The 20786-nt window shown below is 40.6% G+C and overlaps 2 protein-coding genes across 2 annotated transcripts; one reads left to right on the top strand and one right to left on the bottom strand.

Moving 5' to 3' along the window:
* The first annotated feature begins 280 nt into the window (after positions 1–280).
* On the top strand, positions 281–5275 carry LOC121975421 (TORTIFOLIA1-like protein 2). Its single transcript, XM_042527055.1, has 7 exons — positions 281–1276; positions 1687–1881; positions 1950–2052; positions 2394–3058; positions 3190–3873; positions 3969–4150; positions 5084–5275. The coding sequence occupies exons 1-7, from the start codon at positions 626–628 to the stop codon at positions 5106–5108; spliced, it is 2505 nt and encodes an 834-aa protein (XP_042382989.1). The 5' UTR covers positions 281–625; the 3' UTR covers positions 5109–5275.
* Positions 5276–5494: 219 nt separating this feature from the next.
* LOC121975422 (YTH domain-containing protein ECT4-like) lies at positions 5495–14042 on the bottom strand. The gene is made up of 9 exons (XM_042527056.1): positions 13822–14042; positions 9333–9409; positions 8966–9140; positions 8624–8700; positions 8208–8544; positions 8009–8124; positions 6837–7364; positions 6486–6698; positions 5495–6266 (listed from the first exon to the last, which is right to left on the bottom strand). Exons 1-9 carry the CDS (start codon positions 13853–13855, stop codon positions 5895–5897), a joined length of 1929 nt encoding a protein of 642 aa, XP_042382990.1. The 5' UTR covers positions 13856–14042; the 3' UTR covers positions 5495–5894.
* Between the last annotated feature and the right edge of the window lie 6744 nt (positions 14043–20786).

Genomic DNA, 20786 nt, shown 5'->3' with positions numbered 1-20786 from the left:
ATTGTCCTCTTGCGCTTCCCCAATTGGAGTTCGAATCGGCAGGTGATAGCGCGAAAATGTTTCACGGCGAAAGTCCATTCCTACTTCAACTTTTTAACTCCGTGTCGACCCTCTCTTTAATTGGACCATATCGCGTCCCCACTGATGGGACCGCTTTGTCGAGGAATATGAGTCCAGGTATATTATGGAGCAACTTCAGCTGAGAGAAAATAATTTTTCTCGAGATCACGCCTCTCCTCTCTCTCTCTCTCTTTCTACAAGCTTTTTGTCTTCTCTTGCTTCGCGTGCTGATCTAAAGATGGACGAATTTGAATTCTGAACTGTCTATTGATCTGTTCTTTGATTGATCTCCTCCTTCTTCATCGTCTTCTTCTGAGAGAGTAAGGATCATTGATTCGGTGCTGCTTCGCTCTCCTTGTGTTCCAGTTCCTTTTCTTCCTTGCTCTTTTGCCTTTGGCAGCAATGTTTTCTGACAAAAGCAGTTAATTTGACGCCTTCAAGGTCACTACTCTTCTACTCTTTGTGTTCGCCACATCTTCCATGGGCTTCACGGCGCTGAGGTTTCTCTCCAGGATCCTAATCGAAATCTAGAAGCTCATAGCTTCTGAGATTGGTAGCCTGAGTAATGGCGACAAGGTCCAGCTCCAAGGCTCGGCCTGGTGCCAAGCCGATGCAGCAAGCAGTGTTCGAGCTGAAGCAGCGGGTGGTGCTGTCGCTTAATAAGCTCGCCGACCGCGATACCCACCGGATCGGCCTCGAAGAGCTCGAGCGGCTCGCCGAGAACTTGAGCCCCGAAATGGTCGCTCCATTTCTGTCGTGCGTCGCCGAGACTGACTCCGATCAGAAGAGCGCTGTACGCCGGGACAGCGTGCTGGTGATGGGCACCCTCGCTAGATCCTACGGAACGCTGCTCGTTCCCCATTGCGGAAAAATTATATCTTCGATTCTTAGGCGGCTAAAGGACACGGATTCCGCTGTGCGGGACGCTTGCATCGAGACTTGCGGTGTTCTCGCTACCAGTATGGCGGGTACTGGCGGCGGTGAGGGAGAGACTGTGTTTGTGGCTTTGGCCAAACCCCTCTTCGAAGCCCTGGGAGAACAAAACAGATACGTGCAGGTGGGTGCCGCCCTGTGCTTGGCGAGGGTCATCGATGAGGCTAGCGATGCTCCTCAATCCATCTTCCCTCAAATGCTTGCGCGTATTATAAAATTGCTGAAGAACCAGCATTTCATGGCCAAGCCGGCGATCATCGAGTTGATCAGAAGCATCATACAGGTTCAGAATTGTGCTTCATTCCAGCAAGAGTCATTTGCAATTTATAAATTCATTTTCCTTTAGGTACTTGTCTTTGTGCTATTAATTTCCTGGGATCCTCCGATTAGTAGTTTTATCTGATCTGACATTACTGGGTATCATTTAAATTCTATACGAGTAATACCATGAATCTCACTTTTGGAAAAGGATCAGAATGTATGTTTTTTCTTCTTATGCCTGTTACAATCTGCTTCATCTTTCTAACAACTGAAGTAGTTTGATTCATCTGAAGTGAACTTTATTTCCTTGCCGGTACAAATTTCTCATAAGAGATTACTAATGTAGTGATTTCATTCTCTTCTCACTTTACTGGTTCCTGGTGTTTCTTTGTCTTTCTTACTGAAGAAAAACTTGCCATATTATGCTCCCAGGCAGGATTTGCTTTAGCAACTCAGACATTGTCTGCAGCAGTAAATAGCATTCTTGATGCTCTCAAAAGTAATGATTGGGCAACACGCAAAACTGCATCTTTAGTATTGGCTGCTATTGCTGTAAACCCTGGATCTTCTTTAGCGCCGTTGAGAAATTCTTGCATCCGTTCCCTCGAGTCCTGCAGATTCGACAAGGTTAGTTCTTTACTGATTTCAGGTGTTTTGAGCATCATCTCCAGATGCAAAACTTTGCTATTTTTCAGGTCAAACCTGTGCGTGACTCGGTTTTGCATGCAATACAATGTTGGAGAGTGCTACAAGGGAGTGGTTCTCCTGTACCATCAGAAGTTGGATCATCCATAAAAGGTTTGAAGAGTGCATTTTAGGGGGCAAAAAAAAAACACTAAAATATGATTGCTATATCATTCATGGTCAAGCATATCTTCTCTCTCTTTCCTTCATTCATTCAGTTGTAGTTTTATTAACTAGCTAACATTTCCATTTTCGTTTTATTGTTTGCTCGTTTACGTGCTAAAGCTAGTTAGTGATTATTTCCGCATTTACTTAGCTTGCATTGAGCAAGTTACATAGTAATTTACTTGCTCCTGTTTCTTTTGTTTGTGATTCACAATCCACTATCCCTTACATATAACAAAAGTTTGTATTTCCATGGATTTTACTAATGGTAGTTTTCTCTTTCATAACAGAAAATTTTGGAGGCGATATCAATGATGTTACTAGCGATAATGGATGGGGAGACTCATCCTTCAGAAAGACTGGCTCAGTTTCTTTTCTAAGTGGAATCTCTACCTCCTCAACGCAGAAGACAGCTCCTGCACCTGTCAGGAAACTGTGTAAAAGTAATACACCAAATGGTCAACGCATGAAGTTGAGCGATTGGCAGGTTGAGATCTCAGTCCCAAAGACTCGTGCTATGTCACTGGTTACTGATGATTGTAGAGAACCTTCAAGGGTTCGTGCGAGAAATGCCTTTGAAAGAAGGGTATTAGGTTCCACTCAGTTGCATGATACAGTTTTTGATTGTGGATCTGTGGATGATAAACCCGACTTATCGTGCGTATCAGATCTAGCCAGTAGGAGTCATGGGATGAAGCATGAAATAGTATCCCAATACTGTCGTGACAATAATAGTTCCACACATATTAGAGGAAACAACATTTCAACTGCTGAGGACACTGGACCGGATTGCACAGGGCACCCGGATAGGAAGAGTGTGGATTCCACTGTTACAGACTCATGTTCAAACAGTATGCATGGATGTTGTTTACGTGCTGCAAATGAATTGTCCTTCATCAAGCAAAAACTCTTTGAAATTGAAACTAAGCAATCAAACTTACTGGATCTCTTAAAGGTACTTTCTTAATGCAGTAGACTTGATTGATTTTTGGATTAGTTCGTGAGGAAATGTTATCATTGTGAACCTGATGTTGATATATAGTGGTATGTTTTATCCAGTATCTCTAAGTTTTCTATTTATTACAGGTGCTCACTGAAAATTCAATGGATAATCTCTTACAGCTACATTCTAAGGTGAAGAAATTGGAACATGTAGTAGATGGAGTAACACGTTCTGCTGTTGAATGTGAAAATCTTTCAAGCCTGGCATGCTCAAAACTTGTCAAGCAAGAGCAAACTGTTACTTCATCCCTTAAGCTTACCACACTCACACCTAGGGCTTCAGTGGATAAACACAAACTACGCTCACCACTATCATCAAAAAGCATGGGGATGTGGGGGGAAAACATTTCTCCCATAGGTAGATCAAACATTTCAGTCAAAGAAGCACAGTTTTTTAAGGATTCAGCACTTGACAAGCAAAGGAATCCAATAGACACCTGTAAACCAAATAACTCTGGAAGAAATCTTAGATCTGTAAAAGGTCATGGAAAAGATAGAAACAATGTTACTGATAGTGTTAGCAACTTGGAAGCCATGTCTGGAATTTGGAAAAGAGTTGACAGCTTTCTTAATATGGGGAATATCGAGTCAGCATACGTGGAAGCCATTCTTTCCAATGATGATCTTACTTTGGTCCAGCTTATGGATAGAACTGGCCCTGTTTTAGATAGATTGTCATTGGAGACAACCAATGATGTACTCACTTTAGTGGCTGCAAACTTTGCTGATCAAAGATTTCTGGAACGCACAATTCCATGGCTGCAACAAGTAATTTGCTGATCCTACTATCTAAGATGAATCAGAACTTCTGAATGCTTTTTTACTACAAAATAACTTCCTTTTTTTCTTGCTATGCTTTGTAGGTTGTTGAACTGAGCAAGGCAAATGGGTTGAGGCAACTTTTTCTGTCTACAAAAGCACAGACAGAGTTCTTGTTTGCATTACAGGAAGCAGCAACTAGAGTGACAGCTGATCCAGCACTGAGAATGTCTATTTCTCCTTTTGTAGCAAAATTGCATCATCTGTGGCTTGAGACTCCATGCAGGTAAGTAAGCTTTTCCTCTACAAATTTCTCTATTACAAGATATTGAAGGATTTATATTGATGGACCTTTTCCTCTTCGATAACATTCAATTTTCTTGATAGTGATAAAGTGAATCGAACAGACCTTTTCCTCTTCTATGACATTCAATTTTTATTGATCATGTCAGTGATGAAGTGAATTGAGTACTCAAGGTCACTCAAACATAATTTTTGAACCCACTTGACCTGTTGTCCAAGATGAAACAAGACTAGTACTCTCATTATACTTGATAAGTGTTTATTGTTTTTGAAGCTGCTTAAAAGAGATAGATTGTAGCAAGGTTTGAAGTATGGATTGATGTTGGAGCTTTCATTTTCGACTGAGATAGTAGTACCGTTCCAATCTCATGCCATTTCCATACATGATACACTTCAAAATATCTAGAAATAACTTAAATATATATTTTAAGTTTATAATCCTTTCTACTTTGTTGATTTACCTTCAAATATAAATTTATAGCAATCAAAAGATCAACTAAATTAAAATTTTAGGACACTAAAATATAAAAATAAATATACATCTGAATTAATAGGTATACCTTACTAATATCAAAATAATAGAAATTGCTTGAATGAGAAGAATTCTATAATTATTTTAGATTAGGTCAAATGATTCTCTTAGAACTCAGTTAAATAACTTAAATAGGTACAACTGAAACTAAAATAGATATAAATAAAAGATATGAATATTTTTTTGTGCTGTATCATTCTATACAATCTTGCTATCTTGATGATATAATTTAATAGTTCCAATCTTGCTATCCTGATGCTCTGCTCGATGGTGAAATCTCTTGTTTTTTTTTTCTTTTTGCATTCATTGAAGCCAAATTTTATTTGCAAATTGCAGTGCAACAGTGAAATCAATTTTGCTCACTGATGTTACTTGGTGCTGCAGGAGGAACCTTCCACCAAGAGGATAAATCACAATGGAGCAAGGGATGTGTTTTCTAGTCCTTTGGGATTGATCTCTTCTTTTGCATTATGTCAAGTTTTCCAAATGTGTCCTTGAGAACTTTGGAACATGCTGTTTCTCAAACAAAATGTCATTTTGTTCTAATAATTTATTGTCTCATAGTTTAAACTCTTATTTGCAGTACTATGCTTGATAAGAACAAGAGAAGCTCAAAAACAGACATAACTTGAAGCTCAATAGTATTGAAAAAAAGTTGAGAGAAAATGAAAAGTAGTCGCCTATTTTGTTTGAATCATAGATGAAATTAAAGGAGTTAGAGTGGATATGACAACAATAAACTAAGTATTGCTTACCACAACAAGATCAAGATGTGTTAAAGAGAAAAAGGAAATATTTAAGAAGCAGCAAGAATCCCTTAAATAAATAAATGTTAGTGTCTGTACTCCAACATCTCATGTTCTTCAGAGTGATTAATGAGGTACAGATATTGCTATGCTAAGACTTGGGGATTGGGAGTAAAACAAAAGGCCAAATTATTCATCTCTCATTAGAATGACTTTAGGGAAGCTGAAGCTGGTTGACATCTGCTCAAGTTGCCAGTAAAAGAGGAAATTAAATTACAGGAAATGGAACAAAATGGAGAGATGTGATTTTTCCTTCTTTTTTTTTCTTTTTAGTTATGGTGGCCAACAAAATGTACAACTGCTTCTGCAATACCAGAACTCAAGCTATTCAGCAGCCCATCAATGACTACTACACTGTACTAAAGTTGGCAAGAGGTTCATACTTCTTTCTAGCTACTCGGAGTCAAAGTTGCTGGTTTAATTGTATCATCGGGCTTGGAGGCCGCGGCACTGCTCGAGGAGTTAGTTTTCTCATTTGATAGGCCAGGGTCGCCAATTTCTTCCAATCTCATCGTATGGGCAAAGTTCTTTGAAATCTGTTCGATAAGGCTGCCAGAGAACGTGGGGGCTGGGCCCCTTTGGTCTTCTCGAAACGCCGCTGGGATAGGCCCTGCTGAGTTGGATAGTTGATGCTGGATGGCCTTCCTCTCTTGCATGGCCTTCTCCCTCTCCTCATAGAACTCGAAATCATCAAGGATTGATACTTCATATTCATGCTTCCTAAATATGTTAAGCATCTCCAGTCCCTGCTCTAATTTCACCTGTGTAATAAAATAATATTAACAGACCAGCAAATGTTGTGCAAAATGAATTGTCTATGTAAACAATCACTTCAGAGCAAGAGAAAAACTAAATTTTCTTCGATTGTCATGTTTACTTGACAAAAAAGAGGGGCCAACAAAAATTCAGTCAAACCAGTTCAAAATTGAATGATTTCAAATATACTTTGGATCAAAATTTGCAGGATTGGAGAAACATACCTCTTGGGTGTCTCTACTATTGGTGACAGGTTTATTATCATTATTTTCAAGAATAATATGTCGAAACAAATTGTTGGGAACATCTTTCACTATATGCCATTTGACAGGGAATTGGCCATTCCACTTGTCTTGCTGCCAATAATCCACACTTTTTTCAAAATCAACCGGTCCAATCATTTCAGCTACCCCGCAGAATTGCGCACTTGCATTTACCTGTTTATGGTTACCAATATTTTGAACAGCAATTAGTAATATGCAAGTATAAATAAAGCACAAAAAACAGTTACAAAAAAAATCACCAAATTTAGTATTGAAATTTGATAGAGCAAAGAGGAGAGTGCAAGGAGTTACCGAGAAAAATAAGAAAACTGGGCAAGGATCTTCTTTCTTTTTTGCTTCATGGTATGCAGAATCTAACTTACGATTTCCATTGGAAGTGCTAGCCCAAACACCATATTTGATGCTCTTATGAACATTATCCTCAGTGTACGATTTAATTATGAAAAACCTGACATCCTTATAATCTGTCATAAAATCAGGGTTATTATAAAGACTATGATCAACCCTTGCAGAACTATTATTTGGATTGTCCACGGAAGGATTCTTTTCATTCATCTGATTCTTTGCCCTATTTGCTCGTGGCCCTCGGTTTTGTTCATTAAGGAAATCAAGAGTGCCATTGCAATTACATAACAGAGCACTTCCGATTCCTTGCCTCCTACCTTTCTCTGTAGTAACTGCTCCCCAATCCTTAATTCCCGAGTTCATAAAAGGTGTTCCAAATGTATTACCGTGATATACACCAGCATGAGGATATCCTCTATCAACAGAACCTACAGAAGATCCAAAACCATATGAGGATCGCTGCTGCTGTGAACCCTGAAATCAATAGAATAATAAAGTGAGTACACTTTCAAAAAGAAAATTCTTCTGCATAAATAACTAGTTGTAAGATAGTATAAACTCAATCTCTGTATATTTTAAAAGGATGGAAACAGAATTGATGACAATCATTCCCGAATTAGCTAAAACATAACTAAGTGGCAATAAAGACAATGCAAATCCTAAAATACTAAGATTCCGACTTGACCAGTGCTCATTAATAAAATGCAGACAAAAAACATTAAAAAAAAGTCCAGTCATGAACGATGGAGTCTTGTCCTAGTATGGGAATAAGCTTTCTGACAATCTCAATATTGTGGTACAATATCAATGCATGCAATTTAGTGATTGTGCCATGATTAAAAGAAGAGAAAGAACTAAGTGCAGTGACCACAACCAATATTAACTTGCAGCAAGGAAATTTGTAAATAGTAAATTAGTTTCAAATTTCATCTAGGATTAATATCTTTCACGCAAATGAAATGTTCATTTGTCTCTTTCCTAACAAATAAAAAGTATTAGATCAAATTGAAAAAAAGTTCAAGTTGCAAAAGCATAAGAAAAATAAGAATTTTGAAACCACATATTTACACAATTTCCATTTCATAAAATAAGATAACAAATAAGGAATGAGAAACTACCATTCCAAAAGGAACTGTGCTTTGCCCAAAAGAGTGAGCGCCAATAGGTTGTGGTGAAGCAGCAGGTGATAATAACGGAGTTGCAGACCTTGTTACATCCGGGGATCTCAACCAGTCTGAAAAAATGCAAGAGAAAAAAGACCATCAATATTTGGGCAAACCAAAAACGCAAGTATTATTACAAGCATCAATAATATACCTCCACCAAAAGAACCATATGATAGTTGATACCCAGGTCTTGGACTGAATAGCTGGGCATTGAAATTTGTGTTATCAGCAGGAAATGCACCCTGTTGATCAATTGGAAATCTCCAATCAGCTTGTGGAATAGGAGTCGCAGAAGAGATATATGGAATGTTGGTGGCAGATGGCTGCTGGTAATATGTGCCTGGGAACTGGAATTGCTGAGTGGAGTAAAGATGGCCATCTCCATTAATCGAAGGTAGAGGTGTTGTGACAGGTGAATATGGGCCATATGGCATCTGAGGACTGTAACCATAGCCGGTGTAGACCAGTGAAGGATTCTCATAGATGCCCTACAAGAAAAGTATCATAAGATTTTATCACAGAAATAAAACACAGAGACACAGCTGTCATATAAATATTCATACTCACAGTTTGACCAACTTCCAGGTTTTCAAGATTTAGAAACTGAGATTGGCCTTCCCAATCATTAATTGAGTTCTCATATCCTGAAAAAATAGCAAAATGATCAAACATCTTTCTGCCTCATTTCAAATTCATAATCAAATCATGTAAAATTATATTGGGATAAATATTGTGTTTGTATCAAAATTCAAATTCATAGTCAAATACTCTAGAGTACGTTGGGGCAAAAAAATATTCTATAAAAAACAGCAATGTCACAAATATGAACATGTAAAAGGTAGAGCTTGTAATCAGTCTTTCATGAATATTAGCAAGACACTTAAAGTGCTATGGTAAAGTAAATCTGACCTCCATAAAAGGATTGTGCCTGAGGTGCAAACGAATGTTGTGGATACACCATGTTATCCACATGAACTGGATCAGATGAACTTAAATTCCCTTGGACATCTCTCGTGTGATCCATGTCACTTGGACCATGTGAAGCATCAGAGATTGTCGCTTTCTCATTTTTAGTAGATGGTGGCTGATAGAAGGGAAAAAAACTCTGTGATTATATTATACATCAGACAAAGCAGGTGCTAATGAAGAGTTAGTTGTTTCCTTGTATTATCAACATTGACTGGTTTATGCTTGGTGTTTGTGGTTAATAATGTAAGGGGTATATCAATAAATATAAGATGTGAATGAGGAAAAAAAATGCTAATGGAAAAGATACCTGCTTGCTTGAATTGTCAATATCAACTGTTTTCTGCTCAGTGTTTGACAATGATGATGTCAATGGTTCTGCTGAATCTATTAGAGAAACACAGAGCAACTTGTTAATCCAACCATAGCAGGGTATCGCAAAAGCCAAACTCGAACAAAAAGAAAAAGTGCAAGTACATGCATGTAGATGTTCCACAAATTAAGGAAAGTTACCACAATTATATGAATGTGTGTACACATGTGAATAGTAGTTAGAAATAAGTAAACCTAAATGTCATTTATGAATTCCTCATAAATGCAAAATCATACATGCAACTGTATGATACAAAGTACAACTGTGACTCATTGCATCAATTATCAAGATGCATTATTCAAAGATACAGAGACGTGACTAAATGAAGATGCATATCAAAATTCTTGTAGCAAGCTAATAGATTAACAATGGAGATAATTGATATACAATATGTGATCATATTATAGGAGAAAATAATAATTAAAGTTTAGACAAATTAGATGCATATGAAGATTTAAGACCTAATAATTATATTAAACTCGCCAACACCATGACAAATTATTTAGTGAACATCATACAGAAAATTACAAAAAAAACAGTAAGTAGTATCCAAATTCCCAAATTTTCATTAAAAGAGACAAAACTAAAAGCTCAGAATCCGGTGGCATAATTAATGAGACATGGTAAAATATATTAGTTTAAAAAATGGACTTAAAATAAGTTAAGTAATTAAATCTTGATAATCAAAAGTCAAGAGCTTGATGATCAAATTAAAATTAAAATTAAAATCTACGTATAAAGGTTAGAAACTAACTGTAGTTGGTCAAAAACAACATCGATAGACTTAAGAACTTATGTTACTTGAGTAAATGAATTGAGTGCATAAAGGTATAATGGATTAACGTTCAAGATATTGACTACAATCAAATAATTACTGCAAACCAATTGGCAAAAGAATATAGATGCTCTATCTTTGCAAAGTAGTAATGCTTCATGTTTACAGCTCCCATCATTGAATCCCTCGGATTAACTAAAATGGGGATCGACCCTCCCACATAAAGTAAATAGTACCAAACAATCTCAATATTGTACACTAGCATCCTTCAGAATAAATCATTTTCTTGAAGGCCATGTTGCCACAGAATTGTTTTTCTGCCTAAATACATATTTCCTAAATTTACATGCAATTTTTCACTTCCATCTGAGAAATCAGGATAACCAACACAATCCATAAGTTATATCTTTTTAGAATATACAACAACAATAAAGCCTTATCCCATTCGGTGGAGTTGACTATATGAATCCTTCTATGTCATTGAGCTCTATCTCGTACTATATCATCATCTATAAAAAAAAAAGGCAGCCCGATGCACGAAGCTCCCGCCATGCGGGGTCCCAGGGAAAGATTCATTGTACACGGCCTTACCCTGCTTTTTGAAAGAGGCTATTTTCAGGATTTGAACTCATGACCTTTTAGTCACAAAGGTTCACCAAGTCTATGCTTAAATAAATTTTATCTTATTTTATTGATGTTAACCAAGTCTTTTTTGATCATCCTCTTCCTCGTTTGATGTGCGTATTTGTCATAGTTTCACATCGCCTAATTAGAGTATTTATTGACCATCTAAGTACATGATTGTACCATCTCAAGCGTGTCTCTCGGAGTTTTCCCTCAATAGATGCAACTCCGACTTTCTCTTTAATTCTCATTTCTTATTTTGTCCATTCTCATATGTCCACATATCCACCTTAACATTTTCATCTCTACAACTCTCATTTTCTGCTCATGTACTCGAGTCATAGCTCAACATTCAACGTCATATAACATAACAGGTCCAATCGCCATTTTGTAGAACTTCTCTTTAAATTTTAAAGGTACTTTAGGATCACATAATACAACCGACGATCTCCTTCATTTCAACTATCATGTTGTATTCTATGTAAGACATCACTCAATCATTCTATTATTTTACAAAAATGATCCTAAATGCTTAAAGCTCTTAGTTCTAGACAACTCATTATCTCCTATCTTAACAATTGTCTCATTATATCGAATATTACTAAACTTAAATTTCATATATCCTGTCTTTACTCTACTAAGCCTTAAACCTTTCACTTATATTGTTTTCCGCCAAAATTCTAGTTTAGCATTTACTCCTTCACATGTCTCATCTACCAAAACAATATCATTTGTAAACAACATGGACTATGATACTATGTCTTGAATGTGTCCCGTGAGTTCATCCATGATTAGTGTAAAAAGATAAGAACTCAGAGCTAATTCTTAATATAACCCTATCTTTATTGGAAATGCTTCAATTAATCCATCTGAAATCTTCACTGGTCGTTACATCCTCATACACATCCTTAATTAGTTTAATATATGCTACATCAACACCTCTTTTTTCTAATATTCTCTATATAATTTCTAGAGTGTGTCATAAGTTTTTTCTAAGTCAATGAACACCGTGTGTAGAGCTTTTGCTCCCTATACTTTTCAATTAGTTGTCTGAGAAGATGTATAGCTTCTATTATCGACTTTTCATGCATAAACTCAAATTAATTTTCGGGCACTGTGCTTTCCTTCCTTTATCTTTTTTCTACTACTCTTTCCCAAAGTTTATGGTATAACTTATTAGTTTAATGCTCATATAGTTTGTACAATTTTGTAAATCTTGCTTGTTCTTATATAAGAAAACTAGAGTACTTACCCTATATTGTTTTGAATTGTAAGATAAAAATTTAAATTTTTATACTCATTTGACTTATTTAAATTACGTATGTTAAGTTGGTCACCTAAACTTTCATTAAAAAATTAATGAAAATATAACTTCCACCACTCTTTTATTTCTCCATTATTTACTAGTAAAGGAGGCTTGGCGCAACGGTAAAGTTGTTGCTTTGTGACCAAAAGGTCATGGGTTCAAATCCTGGAAACAGGCTCTTGCAAAAAAACAAGGTAAGGCTGCGTACAATGAACCCTTCCCCGAGACCCCACATAGCGGGAGCTTCGTGCACCGGACTGTCCTTTTTTATATTGCATTCATATTTAATATATTATTTTGATAAGATCTTTTATTTTCCTCTCTCTCACTTTAGCTATTCTATAAATGTCTCTTTCCCCTTTTTATCTAATGTTCGATATAATCATTCAAAGGTTTCATTATTTGCTTTATTCATTGTTTTCTTAGCTTCTTTCTTGGCTATTGTATATTTTTTTAAGTTTTTCTCATTCTTACAAATATATAATTCCTTATAGGTTGTTCGTTTTTTCCTTCACTTTCTCCGATACTTTCTCAGGAGAAAGTGAAGGAAAGTATAAGAAAAAGTGAAGGAAAAGCCCAAGTAAAAAAGCAAAGATGCAGTTGTTAGATATAGTAAGAATCACAAAATTCTTAAAATTGATTAGCTAACTATCATAATAATTTTTATTAAATCTAACTGTATAACGCGGTATTCTGCATCTTTTACTATGTCACTACAACCATCAACCTATATATTATTATATCTCAGCTGTCGTACATGCCTATCATCTCTTATTTATAGGTTAAGCATCATTCCATGTGGCCACTTCCCTCGCCTTTAAGCCTCATATATAATAATAATAATTCATCGGACTCATTGCAAACTGCCTTTCCGAATTACTCACTGCAATGTGAAATTCCAATGTAACATGGTTTTAAATTATGTTTGTCCCCCTTAGTGAGGTCATAGAGACTAGCATTAAAACCCATAAAAACATCAGCAAATAAAACAAGCTCTGGGATCTGAAGAACTAGAGGGAGAGGTGGACAATGAAGCTTAGGCTCCATGTCACATGTGGACAACAAAGCTATTACATATGGCGACAAACTAGGTTGCAACGAAGAGAAATTTTGGCATGATGGGAGATACACTAGGTAGTTTAAGAGCTCAACTATTCTTTCCTCCTCTTCTCCTTCCTTGTCCTCTTGTTTCATCTTTTAATAGATGCCAACCAACACTATCTAGTACTGAGACATAGCACGAAAATTGGCATTTGAAACCTATGCAATCTGAAATGAAGATTTTCAGTATACTTGATCTAAATAAGATAAGGCCATAAAATAGAGTAGATGTAGAAACCAGATTCTCAGATTACATAACCATATACCCAAGTCATAGCTTCACCGTACCATTACTGTGGTCGTAGATCAACCCCTAACAGATTAATATGAAATCCATTGTTCCAATTGCCCTAGTAAATACAAATTACGGGGTTATAAAAACGTCAAAACGAGATCTGACAAAAACACCTAAAGATCAATCACCTGAATTCTCGACCCTCATTTTGCGAAAACGCAGGAAATAAAATCATAAAAGCAAAAGCAAAAAAGATCATGTTTTCCCCATCCTTCCCATCAAATCCTACAACAATCACCTTTGTGATTCAAACAGGAAAAAGGAGCTAATTTGATGGAAGAACATGAACTGGAACGCATGAATCTGGTCAAAGAATACGGCATACCGATGCGATCCGGCGCCTGCTGCGTCGCCGCCATCTCGTACCCAGATCTCCAGTCCGGTCCTCTTCCAAACAAGAGAGGCAAGACAAATAAGCTGCCTCCACGATCCCTTCCTTGCGATCTCGCAGTACGGGCGGCAAGAGGTTTAAGATCGAGAGGAAGGGGATACTCCCAGATGCAACTTGGATTGGGTGAAGAAAAGGAAGAGAACGATACAGACACCGCCCATATTATTTATTGCTCATTTTATATATTAAAATTATGAACGCATTTTTCTCACATGTATCCTTGACTTTGCAATTTAATACCATATAAGCCCTCAAATTTTGAGTAAATAAAAATTCACAAATCAAAAAGAAGATTCGCAATAATAAGAGAAGGTTTTTCCCGAGTTCAGATTTTCTGTCTCAAAATTATATATTTTTTATCTCTCTTAATTAGACGGATTAAATCATATTTCAAAGAAGATATTATGCATATTTCAAGGATGTTATGATCAGGAGACATTGGGAAACATGATTTTAAGACAAAGGATAGTGTTTTTCTAGGTATTAATTTAGGTAAGAAATCTTACCTAAATTGAGTTATGCATATTATACGGAGAATAAAGACGGTTAAGTTAAAATAAATAGGGTTAACTTTGTAAAATCTTAGTTATACTGGGGCTATGTGCAATTTGGTGAAGAGAGGAGCGGTCTGTAAAATGGGGAACTTAAAGGGCTAATTGCAAAAAACCAAGAAAAGGGCCTCAAGAAAGTGGAGGAAAAAAGGAAGATAGTGGGTCAACTCAAATAAGAGGGCTTTAATTGAGATTTAAGAAAGTGGTGGACCAAGTTGACATGTGCCACGAATGGCTCGGATAAGTAAATGGGGGATGGGTTGTTTGTGTAGAACCCCATCCATCCAGCCTAATTTGTGAAGAGTTTAGTTATTAGAATTAACTAATGGCACACATAATTGATTTTTCGAATAGGCATTGTTAAAATCCCCGAGCCAACCTCGCCGGTATCTCCGATGCATTAGTTGTTCGATCTCCGTCCGTGGCACTATTCAAGATTAGAGGTGAAAAAAAATTGATTAAATCAAATACCTCGAACGATTTTAAATTTTTAATTAGATTATATTAGAATTTTAGTTTTTTTAAAAAAAATAATTATACTAATTAATTCGGTTTTTAAAAATTTTTATTCGATTAGATTGAATTAATTAAAAATAATAATAAATAAAATCCTTAATTAATCAGTAAATATCCAATAATAGTAATATGATTGTTAAAAAATTCAATTGATTCAGTAAAAAAAAATAAATTAATTGATATTTTATTAATTTGATTTATTTAATTTTTATTAAAAAATTTAATCGTTTAGTTCGTTTAAAAAAATTTAATTTGCCTAATTTTAATTAATATGATTTGATTTGATTTGATTAAATTTTAACAGAATATTCAATCCTAATATAGAGAGAAGGCGGAAACAAGAGAAAAGTCTCTTTCAGTAAGATTCTATTGGACGATTTGAAACTTTGTAGAAAATTTGTAACGTTAAACCTAATATAGAGAGAAGGCGGAAACAAGAGAAAAGTCTCTTTCAGTAAGATTCTATTGGACGATTTGAAACTTTGTAGAAAATTTGTAACGTTAAATGTTGATGAGATAATTAGCTTATCTCCTTCCATTTATTGCAATGAAAAATCATTAAAACATAGGTTACAAACCGATACAATCTTACTATATGATCCGATAGTAAGAGTGGAGTCTCGTACGGGATAGAGGTTAATGACATAGAGATAAAAGCCAAGATAGTCAACCTAAAGGTGTGGCCGATCGGAAGGGCACCTGACTGATCGGCCACGACCACGCCCAATGCGGCGCAGAAACAGCTCGGTTGCTGGCCGGGTTTTCGACGCTCATGAGTCCGCCTAGGAAGGTTGAGGCGTCGAGCGGCCTGTTCGCTCGGATGAGTTGCGAATCAACGAAGACTCCCGTCCGAGCATGTGTCCGAGCGGCCCTCCCGCTCGGACCAGTACACGTCCCATCCCGGACGACAGTGGGTCCCTACATCTCTCCCGGTCAGGCTAGCAACAGACAAAAAGGAGCAGAAAGGGACAAAGGGGGCAGCCGGTGATATCCCTCTCGAGACATGAGTCGCAGACAAACAACATGGTTGGCGGCCGAATCGGACAGATAATCGTACGGTGGAAGTTTCCATTGTCACGTCAAAGATATGCTCAAACAGTTTAGGTATAGCGTCAGGCGCACTTGTCTGACACGACCATTTCTAGGTATACTTTGAGGAGTGTGCACACTTTGAAGAGCGTGCGCGAGCCTCTGGGGAGCCATATATAAGGGCTCCCAACCTTCGACGGAGGTATGCATTCTCATCTACTGTAGCTCTTGGTCTCGTTACACTGTTTCGATCTCTTTTCACCGGAGCTGACTTCAGCGTCGGAGGGTCGTCGCCGGGAACCCCTTCCCAGCTCGGTTTTGTGCTTCCAGGTTTCCACCGGAGGCTCACACCAGTCGAAGGATCGTACGCCGTCAACGAGAGCGTCGCGTCCCCAGCGTCTGTCGACTCAGCACTCGGACAGGATCAAATTGGCGCCGTCTGTGGGAACGCACCTGAATCCGAGCTGAGAAGATGGAAGAAGTTGGACGTCAACATATCGTGACGCTCTCCCAAGAGGAGCTCGACGCGCTCATCCAGGCGCGAGCAGCGAAGATAGTGGAGCAGCAACAAAAGACTCACGTCGAGCGGTTGGCACAGCAGACCACCTCAGCATCAGGGGGCCGAGCAGCACTAGAAGACCGACCGGAGCAATTTTCTACATGGGTGCAGAATAGAGGGCAGACTGGCACGCCAGGAGAGGCACCCGCTGCCCCTATTCCCTTCCATTGGGCCCTGTTCCAGACTCCGTCCGAGTTGGCCCAAGCCAACCAGGGATCATCCGATGAAGCGCCCGTGCGGGATGCTAGGAAAGGAAAGGCGCTTCGATCCGAGTCATCCCCCGAGCGGATCAATCGCCAGTTCTCTGAGGCGATTCTACAAGACCCACTCCCAAAGCATTACGCTCCGCTAGCGATCAGAGAATATAATGGGACAACCAACCCGGACGACCACCTCGGTAAGTTCGACAACGTCGTCACTCTTCATCAATACACCGACGGAGTAAAATGCAGGGTCTTCCTCACCACCCTGTCCGGTTCCGCACAACGTTGGTTCTGGAGGCTGCCGGACGGATCGATTCGGAGTTTCAAGGATTTCTGAACGGTTTTCATCCACCACTTTGCGAGCAGCAGGCGCTACCAAAAAACCAACGTCAGTCTGTTCTCCATGAAGCAGGGGGCCAGAGAGACTCTCCGAGTGTACATCCAGCGATTCAACCAGGCCGCTCTGGATATTCCCGTAGTCTCATCCGAGACCATGATGCACGCCTTCACCCAGGGGTTGATAGATGGCGACTTCTTCCGCTCGCTCATCAAAAAGCCGCCACGTGATTATGACCATATGTTGAAAAAGGCGAGCGAATACATCAACGTGGAGGAGGCGCAAGCGGCCCGTAAAAAGGAAACACCAGCAGAGTCAGCAGCACCGGCCAAACGGAGGCCTCAAACCATTCATCAACCACCCAGAGGACCCCGGGTCGAGGGGATGAGGGCGCATCAGGAGTCAAGGTCGCACGTTGTCCAACACGTGGAGGTCGAACGGCCTAAGCCGAGAGGAAAGGTATGGACTCCCATGTTTTGTTCACTTCATCAGTCGGCAACCCACAACACCCGCGATTGTCGGAGTCTCACCCCGGTCACTAAGCCAAGGAACTATCTCCGCCGATCGCCTTCGCCTGACCGGCATCATAATCATCAGAACGCGGGTCGGCGAATAGCCAGACAGTCACCCGAGCAACGACGTCCACACCAACCAAGAATCAACCCCCGAGCCTCCCAAGAGCGAGCCAGACTGTCTGCTCGGGAGGAAGAAAATAGAAGCAACACCGCTGGGGGGAAATCAATATCATCGCTGGGGGGCCAACCAGCGGAGACTCCAACCGAGCCCGCAAGTCATACGCCCGACGGTTGGAGATCCATGCCGTAGGGTGCAGCCGAGAGAAGGCGAACGGGCCCGAGATCAGTTTCGGCCCTAGCGACCTCGAGGGAGTTGAAATGCCTCACGACGACGCCCTCATTATCCGAGCGATAATAGCAAACTACCCTATTCATCGCATCTTTGTTGACACAGGGAGCTCGGTCAACATCATCTTCAAGAGGACGTTCGACCAACTTCAGATCGACAGGGATGAGCTGCTGCCTATGACAACGCCCCTGTTCGAATTCACTGGTAACGAGGTTCAGCCGGTCGGCCAGATGAAATTGGTCATCTCGCTCGGTGAAGAGCCGCTCAGAAGGACGCGGACCACTAACTTCATCGTAGTGGACGCGCCCTCGGCGTACAATGTCATTTTGGGGCGACCAGCCCTCAGTGAATTCCAGACTGTCGTCTCAACATTCTATCAAAAGATCAAGTTCCCTATCGAGGACCAAGTGGGAGAGGTCAGAGGCGATCAGTTGGCAGCGCGGCGCTGCTATGTGGAAATGGTCCGAGCCGAGTCAAGGTCCGCTCGGAAGGCTCCCCGGATCGAGATAAATACTATAACTGAAAAGCCTCCCACTTTAGTTTATGAAGAAAAAGAAGAAGTGCAGATCCAGGATGGCCGACCGGAGGCCATCACCTTCGTTGCATCCGACCTGGAAGCCGGCCCGGAGGAGGAGCTGATCAGATGCCTACAGCGCAACAATGACGTCTTCTCGTGGTCAACACACGAGCTACCAGGCATCTCGCCAAGCGTCGCACTGCACGAGCTTCATGTCCGACCGGACGCTCGACCCGTAAAGAAGAGGAAGAGAGATTTCACCGCGGAGCATAATGTCATCATCCGAGCGGAAGTCGAGAAGCTTCTGGAAGCTGGCCATATACGGGAAGTGCAATTCCCAAGCTGGCTTGCGAATGTGGTGCTACTCTCCAAGTCGGGTAACAAGTGAAGAGTCTGCATCAACTTCCGAGATCTGAACAAGGCATGCCCGAACGATTTTTACCCTCTGCCCCGGATTGATCAAATGGTGGATTCGACGACTGGGTGCGAGCTGATATGCATGCTGGACGCATATCAGGGGTACCATCAAGTGTCGCTCACCCGTGATGATCAGGAGAAAGTAAGCTTCATAACTACGGACGACACTTACTGTTACAACGTGATGCCATTCGGACTGAAGAACGCAGGTGCTACATACCAGCGGCTCATGAACAAAGTGTTCCGGAAGCAGATCGGGCGAAACCTGGAGGTATACGTTGATAACATACTCATTAAATCAATCTGAGCGGTCAACCTTTGTGTAGATATAGAGGAAACCTTCAGAACGCTAAGGACATACGGGGTCAAGCTAAATCCCTAGAAGTGTCTGTTCGGAGTAAAAAGTGGGTGTTTCCTAGGGTACATCGTGACCGAGCGGGGCATAGAGGCGAATCCCAGTAAAGTGAAAGCGCTGCAAGACATGTCGCCTCCCAAGAATCTGAAGGAGGCTCAACGCCTTATGGGACGAATAACCGCGCGGTCCAGATTCATCTCGAAGACCGCCGACCGGAGCTTGCCCTTTTTCAAGATTTTGTGCCGAGCCACTAAGTTCCAATGGGACGCAGAGTGCGACAAAGCCTTCGAAGAGTTCAAAGTATGCCTCAACTCTTTACCTGTGTTAGCCAAGCCAGTTACCGGGGAAGCCCTTAGAGTTTACTTGTCCTCGACTGAATATGTCGTCGGGTCGGCTCTTGTGAGGCCGGACGGTGAAGAACAGCCTGTGTATTTCTTGAGCCACATACTAAAGGATCCTGAGTCTCGCTACACTGGTCTCGAGAAGTTAGCCTTTGCGCTGGTACTTGCCTCTCGGAGGCTCCGCCCTTATTTTCTAGCGCACTCGATCGTTGTGATGACAAGCAGCCCCCTGGGGAGGGTCCTTCTCAATCTAGAGGCGTCCGGTCGGCTAATCAAATGGACCACAGAACTTAGCTAGTTCGACATACGGTACCAGCCCCGGACGGCCATCAAAGCACAGTCGTTAGCAGATTTTGTCACGGAGGTACAAGAGCCCGAGCCCGAAGGCACCTGGCAGGTGTACGTGGACGGATCATCCACTCGACAAGGAAGCGAGATTGGAGTACTGTTGAACTCTCCCCACGGTGAACGGATGCATTTGTCCGTACAGCTGGACTATCGAGCGACCAATAATGAAGCAGAGTATGATGCGTTGATAGCAGGCCTGCAGGCCGCTCGGCATGTGGGAGCCAACAAGGTCTTGATTCATTTCGATTCGCAATTGGCTGCTCAGCAACTTTCGGGAGCTTTCGAGATAAACAGCTCAGGCTCAAACTCTATGCGGAGACCTTCGAAAAGCTGAAGGCCAGTTTTCAAGAGGTGCTCATCCAGAAGATCCCCCGAGCGGAGAATCAGGGTGCAGATGAATTGGCTAAGCTAGCTAGCTCGATATCACCGATCGTCATCCAGCAGCCAATCGAGCAGGTATCTCTGGTCGCCCACATCGACCGGATGGAAGGGCTCACATTTCCAAATGACTGGCGGATGGCTATAACAGAATTTCTGAAGTCCGGAGCAACGCCTCCCGATCGGTTGGAAGCTCATCTGCTCAGAAGGAGAGCTGGTCGGTTCGTCCTCATTGGTGACCAGCTCTACAAAAAAGTGTTCTCCAGGCCTCTACTTAAATGTGTTGGTCCGGAGGATGTGGACTATATTCTACAAGAGGTACACCAAGGCTCATGCGGCGGGCATCCGGGCGGCCGCTCGTTGGCGAGAAAGATTCTTTTGGCCGGCTACTTTTGGCCAACTTTACAGGAGGACGCCGCCCGGACAGTCGCCACGTGCTTATCCTGCCAAAAGTACCACAATTTCTCACATCGTCCCGCGGAGG

The sequence above is a fragment of the Zingiber officinale genome, chromosome 4B, assembly GCF_018446385.1.
Source record: "Zingiber officinale cultivar Zhangliang chromosome 4B, Zo_v1.1, whole genome shotgun sequence".
NCBI lineage: Eukaryota > Viridiplantae > Streptophyta > Magnoliopsida > Zingiberales > Zingiberaceae > Zingiber > Zingiber officinale.
This window is presented reverse-complemented; position numbering and strand designations above follow the sequence as displayed.